The following is a 13,664-nucleotide window of genomic DNA, read 5'->3' as shown; positions in this document are numbered from 1 at the left end:
ACATGTACAAATGCAAAATATAACAGGTGCATCACCTGATGCCCCACATGTTAGAGGCCTACGGGGTGCTTGTGCAATGTTTTAGTCCACAGTTTCCAATAAAGAAGTGTTTTAGGTCGCATTCACAGTGTGTGTGTGTGTGTGTGTGTGTGTGTGTGTGTGTGCCCCCACTAGTCACGCACTGACTGTTCTTTTGGGCACATGGTCATGGATACCAGAGCGCAAAATTAGGGGGCGAATCCGGTGAAAGCCCGTAGGCCTCTCTAACATTTGGGACATCAGGTTTTAAGCACCTTTATATTTTGCATTTGTACATGTTTTGAGTTGCAGGGGGCTCAGCTGTGTCTGTCCAACACCCCAGGGGGGAGGGGATTTAGACTCGTACATTGAAAACGTCGAAATCGATTAAAATGATAATACACTGGCTCCAATAAATAATGGACCTTCCTTGGTAGCCCAAACATTTAGACTCTCGTAGAGGTTTTTTTCGATTCTGACGGAGAGATTCGTCAAAATCGAAAAAAACCTCTACGAGTCTAAATGTTTGGGCTAGGACCTTGGTATGAAAAAGGCTGAAAACCACAGACGTTTTCGGACAGAATTCCTATTTAATGCCAGTTTGTCAAGCCATGTGGGCTCTGGGCTGTGGCCAACAACAACATGCGTGAATAATAGGCACATGTTGAATTATCTGTGGAGGGGAATAAAGTAGGCGCAAGGCCTGCACGGTCAAGTTTGTTTCTTACGTTCTTGTAAAAACACTTTCGGACCAACATGTTCACAACAATCGCACCGACTTAAACTTTCCAGCAAGAGAGTGAGAAGTCCATGATTTTCTCAGCCATCAAAAATAGCTCTTCATGGACAGAAACTAAAAGTTTGTCTCTAGTCTATAATAAACAAGGTCATACTTTATATCAAAAGATGATTTTCTTTCTGTTGTGAGTGCTATCATGAGTGGTCATTCATCATGATAACTCGAAAACAAATCAATTTAATAAACTGCTCCAAGTGATCTTTAGAGATGTGTGAATTGTGCTGACACTTACTTGGTTTTATGGTGTTCCTTTAATCCACACTGTAGTGATGTTAGTTAGTAGGCACAGGTTACAGCTGCTCTTAATTACTGCCATCAAAAAACACCTGGGTGGATGTCCTGCTGATGACGATGACCCAAGGTTAGTCCTAAACAGTCTTCACAGCGTAATGTCGCCATCTGGTGGGCGCGATTTAGAAGTGTTTAGTCTATTAAAGCTCGTTTTCTATATCCCTCTGTCAGCACGTATGGTTTACAAATTATGATTTAGTTTTTTCGTCTTAGTCATTTGAAGACACCTTTTAGTTTTAGTCCTATTTAGTCATCTGAAATTCTTCAGTCTTAGTCTAGTTTTTAGTTAGTCGACTAAATATCAAAAACCTTAGTCTTTCAAGTCTTAGTCAACAAAATTAACAGTTACAAAGTAAACCTGACATCTAATGACTTTTATTTATTTCCCCCACCCCCATCCAACAATTGAACAAACAAAAATGTGTTTAAATTATGCTTTGACTGATAAAGTTTTAGCAGATGTTTTCTTTCTTCAGATGCCTTTTTGGAGAACATCTGACCCCTATCTATATCTTGCAATAAAGATGAAGACATATTTTGCCTGTTATCTTAAACGAAACTTTATTTCACTGAATGGTCTTTGACACGTTCCTATTTCTTACATGTATAGTGAAACTAGAATGGGTTTTTTAAAAGATACATACACAAATCTAGAATTACACCAAACCATTTGTTTTTATCTCCATTTCATCATCGTTGCTTTTTTAGAGCTATTCTACATTTTTCACAACACGTGTGTGCACTGGGTAATAAGACTGTTACAGAAGCAAATTATTATATATTTTTTTTAGCCAGAAGACTTCTCAGTAAAAACAAAGCAAGTTGAGATACCTGATATACAGCCAGGCTTTGTTCCAACATTCACTAACTGCATTTTTCATCAAGCATAGAGATAAATTGACAAGAACTTTTTTTTTCCTTTACTTTTCTTTTTTCTTTAACTTAAGATTACCTCAATTCATTGGAACATTGTCAATAGTAAACAGACTGTCAGCTATAATGTGGAATGGTGTCTTGGACTACAGTATGTTGTGGAATGTAGTGGTGGTGATAACATAGTATTGTGACACTGAGCTTCTTCAAAAGGTGGATGGATGGCATGGAGGGATGGATGGATGGGGGTTTTCTCGAATTATTTGCATCTGATCTCAACAGCCATTTCTCAGACTCAAGGCCTATTCATACTGCAGTTTTAGGCGAGAAGGTGACTGACCACCGCGGTGGTAAGCGACTCACCACTCTCACCCCAAACACATCTATAGTTTTTACTAAGTAACCGAACGGTGGTCACCTCTTATCACCAAAAACTGGAGTATGAATAGGTCTCTTTTTTTGCTCCAAATTCGTGCTTCGTCTCGCACGAAGGCGGCGTCTCGTGCCGAAAACGTCCTGTTCCCAACCCTGCGAGCCAAGCTCGCACATGGGCTGGCCGTTTTCGGCTCGCGACACGAACTGTGAGTTGGAGCCGAACAGGAGGAGCGACACACGGCGGTTATCAAATGACGTAAGCCTCTATGTTAATAACAACGGAAGCGTGTCTTTGCCTAACTCGTACTTTTACTTAAAAGTTGTTAGAAAAGAAAAAGAAAACCCCCCCCAAAAAAAGACAACATAGCCGTTGCCACCTGATTAGAAACAAAAAAGAGGCTGCAAGAGAAAGCCAGGCACAAAAACTTTTGGAAGAAAACAACCGCTTTAAGGAGGAACTTTTTTTTTGCAAGCAGGATTGATACAGTGTGATAAGAAATGTATTTTTTCTCTCTTTCTTTCAATTAACATCAATAAAAGGTCATTTTTTTTTAGAGGTTTTTAACATATATAGATGATAGTCAATCTTGCAAAACACATGGAACTACAATTAAGCACATACCATTTTTCATTGTACTGAGTTCAAGCAGCAGCAGCGACAACCTGAACGAGTGAATACAACTACAGACGAATCCACACTTAGTTGAAAAGTATAAAATAAAGAGTAGTAGCACTGCGTTTTCTTTTCATTTTTTTTAAAAGCCTAATACAGTGGAATGTCTTAAATGTTGTTGGGAGGAAATCTATCATGATGAAATGTATCTAAAGGGGGTCCCCTTAAGCAAAACTTTATTTTTTCTTAAAATGGGTGATTTTGTGATACGTTATAATAATTAACAGAGAATTAAACACCAAGATGCCAGTGTCACAATACAGCCTGCCTCCGTTCTGTATGAGCCCACAGCAGAATTGCAGTTTTTTGTTTTTAATTAAATACAGGATTGTACTGTCTGTCTGAATTCCAAAAAAAACAAAAGAAAACGAAGAAAACAATTTGGTTTTGGGAAGCAAAAAAACACTTAGCATCATCACAGTGTCTGGTGAAAATTAACCGCCAGTTTTTAATTACCAACACGATAAAACCTGGAAACACCATAACGATTCACAAAAAAAAGAAAGAAAAGAAAAATGATCGTAACAAAAAGAAAACAAAAAAGCATGAGAAATGCAAACCAACTAGTTGGGGACAAAGGAATTAAAGGAAGGACGATTAGATTTCACAACCCCTCCCCCCTACATCTCGTACGTACAAACACACAAACGCGATCGATCATTCAACAACATCCATCCACGCTCGCTCTCAAAACACACAACCTAGCGCACGCACACACACACACACACACACACCCCGGCACACACAGAGCCAACGAAAAAAAAAACAGCAAACATGGACTCTCTAGCTACTCAACACCACATGTTTCCACAAAGTGTGACTGACTGACTGAAACCGCTAACTGAAAACGACCCTCGTTCGTTCGTCGCCTCCCGGGGGAAAAAAACCCAGAGAGCGGTTAGTAGTAAGCTAGTTGGCCAGGTAGGAGTTGGAGGAGGAGGAGCAATTCAGGCTGCTTGTCATACAGAAGGGGGAGGGGCTGATGGAGTGGGAGGAGGAGGGGGGGATGTATATAAGCTGTCTGTGTTTAAGATAAGAGTGTAGGGTGGATTAAACAGTGCAATTTATTCCTTTAGTTCTCCCCTTCTCCGGCCTCCGCTTCGTCTCCCTGGTTTTCTGATGTCCACAGCTACAGAGGGGGGAGAGAGAGAGTAATTTATCTCACTGGTTTTCAACCTTTTTTCACATCAAGGTCCGTTATTTATTAGGCGTTTAGCCACACGACATTTAGCCTCTCAGACCCAAAACTAAAGGATCAATTGTTATCGTTGGATAAGATTTTGTCCACATTTTCATGCTGTATTGATGTTGGTACCATTAGGAGCGACAACAGGCAAACGATCAAAATAACAACTCTTCTACATTCTCTAATTGTGTAGACTTCTTGTGAATTAAGTAATGCAGATGTTTAACAATAATTTAACTCTTGACACCGTAAAAATCTATAAGGGTAATATGGTTACCAACAGTGTCATCGACTAAAAACTATGACGAAACTATGATGTTTCTCGACTACCTTTTTTCACTGACAAACTAAATCAAAACCAAAAAATCTATGACTAAATAAAATATACTGACAATTCTGTCAACAAATAAAAACTAGACTAAAATGTTAGGGAGGGACTGGTGGAGAAGAGATCCAGTAGAACACCAGTAGACACCGTCACGGCCTGCTAAGATACATTTTAGTCGACTAAATTAACTTTAGATTTAGCAAACTAAAATAATAAATGTGGTATTCATTTAGTCAAACTAGACCAAAACTAAAATATTTCAAATGACTCAAAATATGACTGAAACTAAATGCAATTTCATTTAAAAAAACGTCTAAAATGTAATCAACATTTGCGGTCAAACTCAACGCCGTTCCTTAGATACGTTTGGTTATTTATCTCAACGACGTGGCCGCTTCTCGTCTTAATGAGAAGCAGCCACACCATTGTGCAGTCGGTACGAAGCAAAAGGAAATCAGGTCTTTAGTTAGAAGAACTCACAGTCAGGTTGTCCCTTAGTAGTTGCATTATCAGGGTGCTGTCTTTGTAGGAGTCTTCGTTCAAAGTGTCGAGTTCAGCAATGGCTTCATCAAATGCCTGTGTGAGAGAGAAGAGCAAACAGACTTATCTTTCAGCTCACGCCCATGTCAGTAAAGAACGTACCATGTGTGCGCTCATGCATTCATTGAATGTGATCCGTGACAACTAGGCGTGGAACTAGTGTTGATTTCGTCAATTAAAACTAAGACGAAAAATGTCCGTCGACTACCTTTTTTCACTGACGAAAGCTAAATGAAAACTAAGCTATGGTGACTAAAACTAACGACTAAATATACTGACCATTTCGTCAACAAATAAAATCTAGACTAAAATGTTAGGAAGGGACTAGTGGACAAGAGGTCTAGTATAAGTAATTTTACACTTTGTTGCATGCTGAAAATAGCCGGAAAAAGCTCACAACACGTCGCAGCAAGTGTAAAAATGGCATCAAGGCCCGCCAAAATTCATGTTAGTTGACCAACTCTGCTGTAGATTTAGTCGACTAAAACTTGACTAACACCAAGACATTCCAGGTGACTAAAACTAAATGAAAACTATTCAAGAGGCTATGACCAAAGCTTGCTGCCAAAAACACTGCATGTAACGATATATTGTGAGTCAATTACGATTTGAATCGTGATGCAAACAGTAGACAGAAACAGAACAAGAATCAATAGCTAAAAAATGGAGGTGGATGGATTTCCGGGTTTTTATCACCTAGCAACCGAGAGGGCATTCATACATTCCATACGAGCACGATCTAACTCAGGGCCCCCTACACACTGCAAGATATTTGCTCCGATTATGCTGCCAGGGAGCTTTTTTTGGTGCTTGCCAACAAAACCGCCAATCTGACGCAAGATCGGGCTTTGATTGCTGAGGGTTTTTGCTCATGAACGGGGCTGTGACCACTCCCAGAGAAGGTCTGTATTACAGAGCACATGACAGCTGACAGTCTGTATCGATAAATGGATATAACTTTAATTGGATCGCAGCTTGGTGAACTCGTCCAGTATGTGATCCTTTGTCGGCGATCAATCGTTTAGTGTGAAAACCACGGCGATATAATGACAGCCGGTTAAAAAAAGACACTCCTGTAGAGTGACATACTTAACGAACTGATGACTCCCTGGCGACTTTAAAAGTCCTACAATGCGTTGTACGAGCAAACGAACAGATGCTCCGGAGAAGCGGGTTTCCTCAACGCCTTTGCCAGGGTACTACAGGCCCTCTCTAAGGCTTACGGTCTTTGCCAGGGTACTACAGGCCCTCTCCATTAGTGCTTACCGTCTTTGCCAGGGTACAGGCCCTCTCTGGGTTGTTGAGGATTTCATAATAGAAGACTGAGAAGTTGAGCGCCAGGCCCAGCCTGATGGGGTGCGTGGGCTGCATCTCTTTTTTGCTGATGTCGAACGCGTCCTGGTACGCCTGCTGAGAGTTGTCCACCGTGGCTGCAGGGAGACAAATGGAACAGGAGGCCTTTCAGAATGGACTCTTTTTACACAACTACTCTGCGCACACACACACAGCTGTTTCTGAATAGCCAAAATAATGGTTAAAATCTAAACTTTTAAAGTTAACTTACTCTTCTTGGAGTCACCGTTGGCTACCTCAGAGAGGTATCTATAATAGTCGCCTTTCATTTTCAGGTAGAACACCTTGCTTTCAGCGGCGGTCGCGTTGGCAATGAGATGCTTGTCGAGAAGCCCCTGAAAGAAAGACAGACGGGAAGGTTTGAGATTAAGCAAAGTCTTAATGTCAAACGTTGTCTCATAGTGGTTCTCAACCTTTTCAGGCCGCAAAACAATCATATTTTACATGACTGATAAGCTCATGGAATTGTAGGAGTTGAGGCATTACATTTTGTTTGACCCTGTTCCACAGATAGAAAATAGCAGATCTACAAGCTCACAACACCTCACAACGCAAGGTGTTGTGTGCTGCATAGAATGACAAATTAGGAAAAAAAAAAAATAGTGGCCCTCTGAAGTGAGTGTGGAAATAATGTAATGGCCTTCTGGAGTGAGTGTGGAACTATAGTGGCCCTCTGGAGTGAGTGTAAAGGCAGTCTGTGGGACACATGCTCAAAAGACAATTCATAATAATGAATAATGAGGCAACACAAGATCTCAGAGTTATGGAGTATTAGGATTTTACTCGAGTAAGGAGACAAGACTTAAGTTACATGACCTGTTCATGTATGGAATCCCAGTCTGACTCCCGAGAAACAAAAAGGCGACAGCTTTTATAGCTCACTCCCACACAAACAACCCCCAACATATAGCCTCAAGGCATTCACCAAATGGGACAGTGACATCATAAAACAAACAGCACCGAACAGCACCAAACTGTAACTTGGAGAATTATTAGATGTTTATCCCTAAATTTCCACGACATGAGTGTGGAACTATAGTGGCCCTCTCCATAATAGACAAAGGTAGACGTATCCTTCGGCTCTGGGGCGTATGAACTCAAGTCAGGGCAAGCTTCCAGCGTTGGTGCTTCACTAGTCTCGCCTAGCCAGACGACCATTGCAAGAGGCAACAGTCTGGCAACGTTAGACTATAGTGCTTCACAGAACTTCCGCGTGCGTCACAGACAGAGCAGACGTTCGTGTCTGACAAGTCCCGGAAAAAGACGCTCTGTGAAATAGTCACACACACACACATATATATATATATATACACACACACAGGTATATATATATATATATATATGAGTGCCTTCCGCGTTTGACACGCATGGCTCCAACGAACTGCAGAGGCCAATGAGGTCACTCCAACAAACTGCAGTGGCCAATGGGGCATCTATTTCTTTTCTATAAATCTATGTATGCTCTCCATCACCAAAGTTGCCTAGTACCCCCTGAATTAACCGTTGCATCCCCCCCCCCCCCCCTGCTCACCAGCACGTCGTTGCAGATGTCCTGCAGCTCCGTCTCGATCTTCTCGCGGTACTCGCGGGCCATCTGCTGCTTCTTCTCGTTGCTCTCCGTCTTCTGCTCGATGCTGGAGATGACGCGCCAAGACGAGCGCCGCGCGCCCACCACATTCTTGTAGGCCACCGACAGCAGGTTACGCTCCTCATTGCTCAGCTCGCCGCCCTGGTGGGGGGGAGGGTCGTCGCAATCGTTACTCATTATTAATCTATCGTCATTATTTTTGTCATAATTGGGTCCCCGTTGAAAAATTCTCTCTCTCTCACACACACACACACACACAAATAGCTACAGCTAAAGTACAAAATTCATAATAATTCATTCATTGTTTTGGCATGTTTCAGTTATTTCTTTTTTAAGCATTATGTTACCGTTATGTTACTTTTCAGCATTACAATTCAAAGGTTTCAAATAATATTCAGGATTTCAATTGCAGATCTACAAGCTTATAGATCCGCAATAAAATAAAAAAAATCACAACCCAAATCTTTGAATATATATTCTTTCAGGGTGGAAGTTTTTAACTTCTTGGGGGGGGGGGGTCCATGGAACAACATATTTTCAGATTGGGGTCGCGGCCAATTACATATAATAAGTTTTGGGTTTCCTTCACATGAAATAGTTTGAGCACCGCTGACACCATTACAAAACTGATTTAGAAGACTTTTTAAAGAATTTTGATCTCTGGTCTTAATTAATGGATATTTTTTTTTCGTCGTGAACCCTACCTGCTCCGTCACCGACTTCATGGCGGCGGCCATGTCGTCGTAGCGCTCCGCCTGCTCGGCCAGCTTGGCCTTCTGTACCAGGTCGTTCTTATCCATGATCTACTAGATCTGCAGGGACAGGAGAGAGAGAGAAACATGACCGTTACTACAGAGAAATGTATTCTTATCCATGATCTACTAGATCGACCAGACAGTGGTGTGGTTAAGAGTGTCCGCCCTGAAACTGGGAGGTCGGGGGTTCGGTCCCCAGTCAGGTCATACCAAAGACTGTAAAAATGGGACCCAAATGCCTCCCTGCTTGGCACTCAGCATCAATGGGTTGGATTGGGGGGGGTCAAATCAACTAATCAAAATTATTCCAGAGTGCGGCGTGGCTGCAGCTCACCGCTCCTTGGCTGCGGCTCACCGCTCCTTGGCTGCGGCTCACCGCTTTAAGAGTTGGGCCAAATGCGGAGAACAAATTTCACTGCAGTAACGTGTGTGAGAAATCGTACGACTTTGACTTTATCTGTAGGGACGGAGGAGAGAGAAACCTGACCGTTACCACAAGCCTTCTATACCAGGTTGTTCTTATCCATGTTCTAGACTGGAGGGACAGAAACAGGACCGTTTTAGTATCTGTACGTCGTTTTTACACTGGAGAAGAGAGAGACATGAGTCACATCATGACCGTTTAATATAACCCTGCTAACCCTTCTATAGGTCGTTCTCATCCATGTTCTAAATGTGCGAGACTGAGGGACAGAGAAAATATACAGTTCAATATCATTCTGCACCAGGTCGTTCTTATCCATGTTCTAGAGACTGAGAGAAACATGACCGATTGACCGTTACTACAGAGAAATTACTTCTGTACCAGGTCGTTCTGAACCCATTCAATGCGTTTGGTGTTTTAAGCATTATGTTATACTTTAGCTATTGAAAAATAGCAGATCTACAAGCTCATAGCGCATGCCGCGCTACGAGCTAGTAGATCTGCTATTTTTGAAATAGCATGAAAATGTGTCATTGAATCATTGAATATATATTCTTTCAGAGTGAACGTTTTTAACTCAAATCTTCTGGGAGGTCCCTGGAACAACATATTGTGAGATGGGGTTCGGCGGCCAACTACATATAATTCTAGGGGTCCTTGACATGAAATAGTTTTGAGCACCACTGACAGAAACATAGTTTTTTTCAGAAAACTGTCATGATTTAGAAGACATTTTGTAGAATCGAGCTAAGGTCTAAAAATGTTCTAGACTGGAGGGAGGAAGAAAATGACCATTTCAGAGAAGGTGTAATATGAGGAGTCACTTATCCAAATAACCCATTTTGGGATTTTTTTTAAGCATTATGTTGTACTTTAGCCGTTGAAAATTTGTGAAAATGTGTCCCAAATGTTAGAATATATTCTTTCAGAGCGAACGTTTTTAACTCAAATCTTTGCTTCTGGGGGGGTTCCTGGAACAACATATTATCAGATGGGGGTTGGCGGCCAAATACATATATTTGTTCGGCTCCTTGACAAAAGTTTGAGTACCACGGACATAGAAATTTCAAATTTAGAAGACATTTGTAGAATCGTCCTCAGGTCTAAATGGGTTAAACCCTTTTTAGACTCACTAGTAGGTTCCCAAACACTGGGTCGGACCCTGTTGGTTTATTTTCCTGCGCTTAGTAATATGCTTAAAATTCAGCAGGTCCTCTGATCTGAGGTCGTCGGACTCGGTAGGTAGGGGTCGCGGACACATTTTCAAGGGTACCTAAACATTTGTTTTGATTGTTATTTCAAAACATTACAAAAATAAAAACATTCTGAAAAACATGAATTCAAAGATTTATTATTCTTTCCCCAGTCATTTTATGAAGTAAAAAAAAAAGACGACATTTCATAAATTAGAAAAATGTTTAATAAGTTGTTTAACTAGCCGATCTACAAGCTCAAAACGTGGCGCAATATAGGTGTCATCATGCATGGATAAACGTTTTGGATCGCAGAGCCAAAAGAAACAAAGTAGGACTTTGTCGGAAGCAACCCGGGCCAATGACATTAACTTCTTCAAAGCTAATATGAGGTAGCTAGCTAGAGTGAAACACCAGCTAATAATGTGTCATGATCAAATTGTTCTCAGTGCCAATGCCTCGCCTAGTTTCGCCTGAACCAATTATCCTGACGCTAAGAAGTTGCAACAACTTGCAAGTGTAATCATGTGCTAAAATTAAACACAGGGGTGAGGCCTCAGTTCAGTGGTTGGTTGGTGATAATAACCATCCACATGTAGCTAACATTAACACGGGGGTGACGCCTCACTAATTCAACTCAATTCAAAGGATTGATTGATTGATGGATATGTTTATTCACAGTTCGTAGAATGGGTACAGTTCAAACGATAGTAGGGGTCAATACAAAATCTGTACAAAAACTAGGGGAAAAAAGCACTAAGACTTGTTTACATCAGGGTTCTCCATTTTCAATTAATCAGGAGCATTTAAAGATGTACAAATATGCAGTTCTATGAAGGGTGACAGAAATGACATCTGATAAATCTTTATAGGCATGAGAAAACATAGGTTTTGCATTGCCAAAGCAAGTGTCAAAATATAATAAAAACAGTTGAAAATGTTAAGTATATACAGTGGGGAGCCTCACAGTGGGTGATAATTAATAACCAGTGACATTTAGCTAACATGAGGCGGCCTCACAAATCACAACTCCAAGGAGCTTTATTGGCATGAGAAAACACGTTTGCATTTCCCTCACATACAGTGGTTTAGTTGGTTGGTGACAATAACCATCGACATTTGGCTATAAATTAAACACGGGGCTGAGGCCTCCTCCAGACATTTAGCCAACATTAGCACCACAGCCTTCCTCCTTCACTTCAGTTCAGCTCCTTCCTGGGTTCAGGGTTTACTGCTGGTTTTACGGCCCTCTCTCATTTACAACAACCCCTCTCCTTCCATTACACCATGCTAACGTTAGCTAATGCTACTTTAAAACTGCCCCACAACAACATTCTATAATTGTTATTAACTCGACTGTGATGTTTAATAGTCAGTATCGCTGCCTGGGGGGGAATGTTTAGTAAAAAAAAAAACGTCCTAGGGGACCGATCCATCCGATCACAAACACACACACACACACACACAGTAAGATCATCCAACAACATGATCATGGTGAATGCGAGTTAAAATGGGGGGTTGGTTTTTTTGCAGCCCGCCCGGCCGGCCGCTCTGGTGGTTGGTTGGTTGGTGGTGGGGCGTATTAAAGGCTAAAAGCTAAGTATTTATTGCATTTCCAATCTCGCTATATTCGCCGAACATAACCCGATCTATCGACCACAATAATCGATAATAATCGCAGATCGAGCGTGTAAGTTTGGGCAAGCGACACACCCGTCTTTTTTACTATAGGTCAGGACAGAATATAAAACAATCAGAGAAAGGCTTTAGCATCTTAGCGTAGCATTGCTAGCTACTACTAGGCCACAGCGTTGACTCGTAGGGCGGTGTCGCGCGCGCTCTATACCAGGGGAGAGGCAGATCTACAAGTCCTCAAAGCGTCACGTCCGCGCCGCGTTGAGAACTTGTAGATCGGCAGTAGATCTCAAACATATATGAATGTGATCCATTCCATTATAACGTCACTCAAGACAGTCAGTCAGTCTCACAGAGGCCTAGCTTAGCTGTTGGTTGGAAATCGACGCTTGGTGTCATTCATGTTGGCTTTATTTTATTATTTTTAGACACATGCTCACATTTAGTCATTTACACACATTTTATTCATTATTATACAATATTTATTATAGTGAGTTTTAGATGTGATCTGCTCCATTTTCACCAGCTCTAATAATAAATAATATCCTAAAAAAGATATATGTTGTTTTTAGGGGGGGATCAATTCTGCTTTGAGGAACAAAAAATATACATGGTGTCATGGAATCCATCTGTCTCTCTCCACCTGCCTGTCTGTCTCTCCCTAGTCTGTCTGTCTCTCTCTCTACCAGTCTGTCGCGCGGCCGACCCTTCCCGTCTTCCTGAGTCGAGCGACTTCTCCTCTCCTCGACAAGTGTCTGTCGTGCGACCGACAGACAGTCAGACCAGAAGAACAATTACGTAATAATTCCAAGTTGAAACTTGAACATCATACACCAAACCGCGTCGACGCGGAGTCCGAATAAAATAGCACATTTTTTTTTATAAAGCATTGAAAACGCTAAAATTATCACACATTTTGTTGTGTCGTACTATAGCGAGGACGGAGGACGCGAAGGTGGAAGGAAATAAGGAAGGCAGCTCGAGCTCCGCTCGCGCGACCAACTATAAATTAGCCCCGTGAACAGCTAGCTTTAGCCGTTAGCTTAGCCTAGCTAGCTAGCCCAGCTTGGGCTTCTTTCTTTTTTTTATGTACCTTACGAGTACTACAAGCTAACAGCTCGTCTCCTGAGCCTGTGAGAGGCGTGGAGGAGGGTTAGTGTTAATAATGAGAGAATAACTCACAGATAGAGTGGTAGTTTAGATGTGTAGTTTTGGACAGACAGTACAGCAAGCCTCCTTCCTAACCGTCCTCTCTCTCTCTCTCTCTCCGTCTCTACCGCGCTTCTCCCAGGATCAGTTCAGGGCAGTACCACTTCCGGTACACTCACTCACACAGCACTGTACATTCAGTCACTCACTCCTCCCTCTGTGTCTCTGACTGTGTCTGTGTTTAGAATTATTATCATGCATAAATAAATATGTTTATATATGTAATATATCATTTACTCCCTCTGTCTCTGACTGTCTGTGTTTAGAATTATCCTGCATAAATAAATATGTTTATAATGTAATATATCATTTATTCACTCCTCCCTCTGTCTCTGTGTTTAGAATTATGCATAAATGAACATGTTTATATATGTAATATATCGTTTACTCACTCCTCTGTCTCTGTCTGTGTTTAGAATAATGC

The 13,664-nt window shown here is 41.5% G+C and overlaps 1 protein-coding gene across 1 annotated transcript; it reads right to left on the bottom strand.

Moving 5' to 3' along the window:
* Positions 1-2,450: 2,450 nt before the first annotated feature.
* LOC308316092 (14-3-3 protein beta/alpha-2) lies at positions 2,451-13,350 on the bottom strand. The gene is made up of 7 exons (XM_080764459.1): positions 13,214-13,350; positions 8,729-8,836; positions 7,968-8,165; positions 6,648-6,771; positions 6,350-6,513; positions 5,024-5,119; positions 2,451-4,158 (listed from the first exon to the last, which is right to left on the bottom strand). The coding sequence occupies exons 2-7, from the start codon at positions 8,822-8,824 to the stop codon at positions 4,102-4,104; spliced, it is 735 nt and encodes a 244-aa protein (XP_080620585.1). The 5' UTR covers positions 8,825-8,836; positions 13,214-13,350; the 3' UTR covers positions 2,451-4,101.
* Positions 13,351-13,664: the final 314 nt, after the last annotated feature.

This window comes from Protomyctophum bolini (assembly GCF_963924005.1).
Source record: "Protomyctophum bolini genome assembly, chromosome: 5".
Lineage (NCBI taxonomy): Eukaryota > Metazoa > Chordata > Actinopteri > Myctophiformes > Myctophidae > Protomyctophum > Protomyctophum bolini.
The sequence above is the reverse complement of the archived record's forward strand: the minus strand, read 5'-3'. Positions and strand labels throughout refer to the sequence as shown.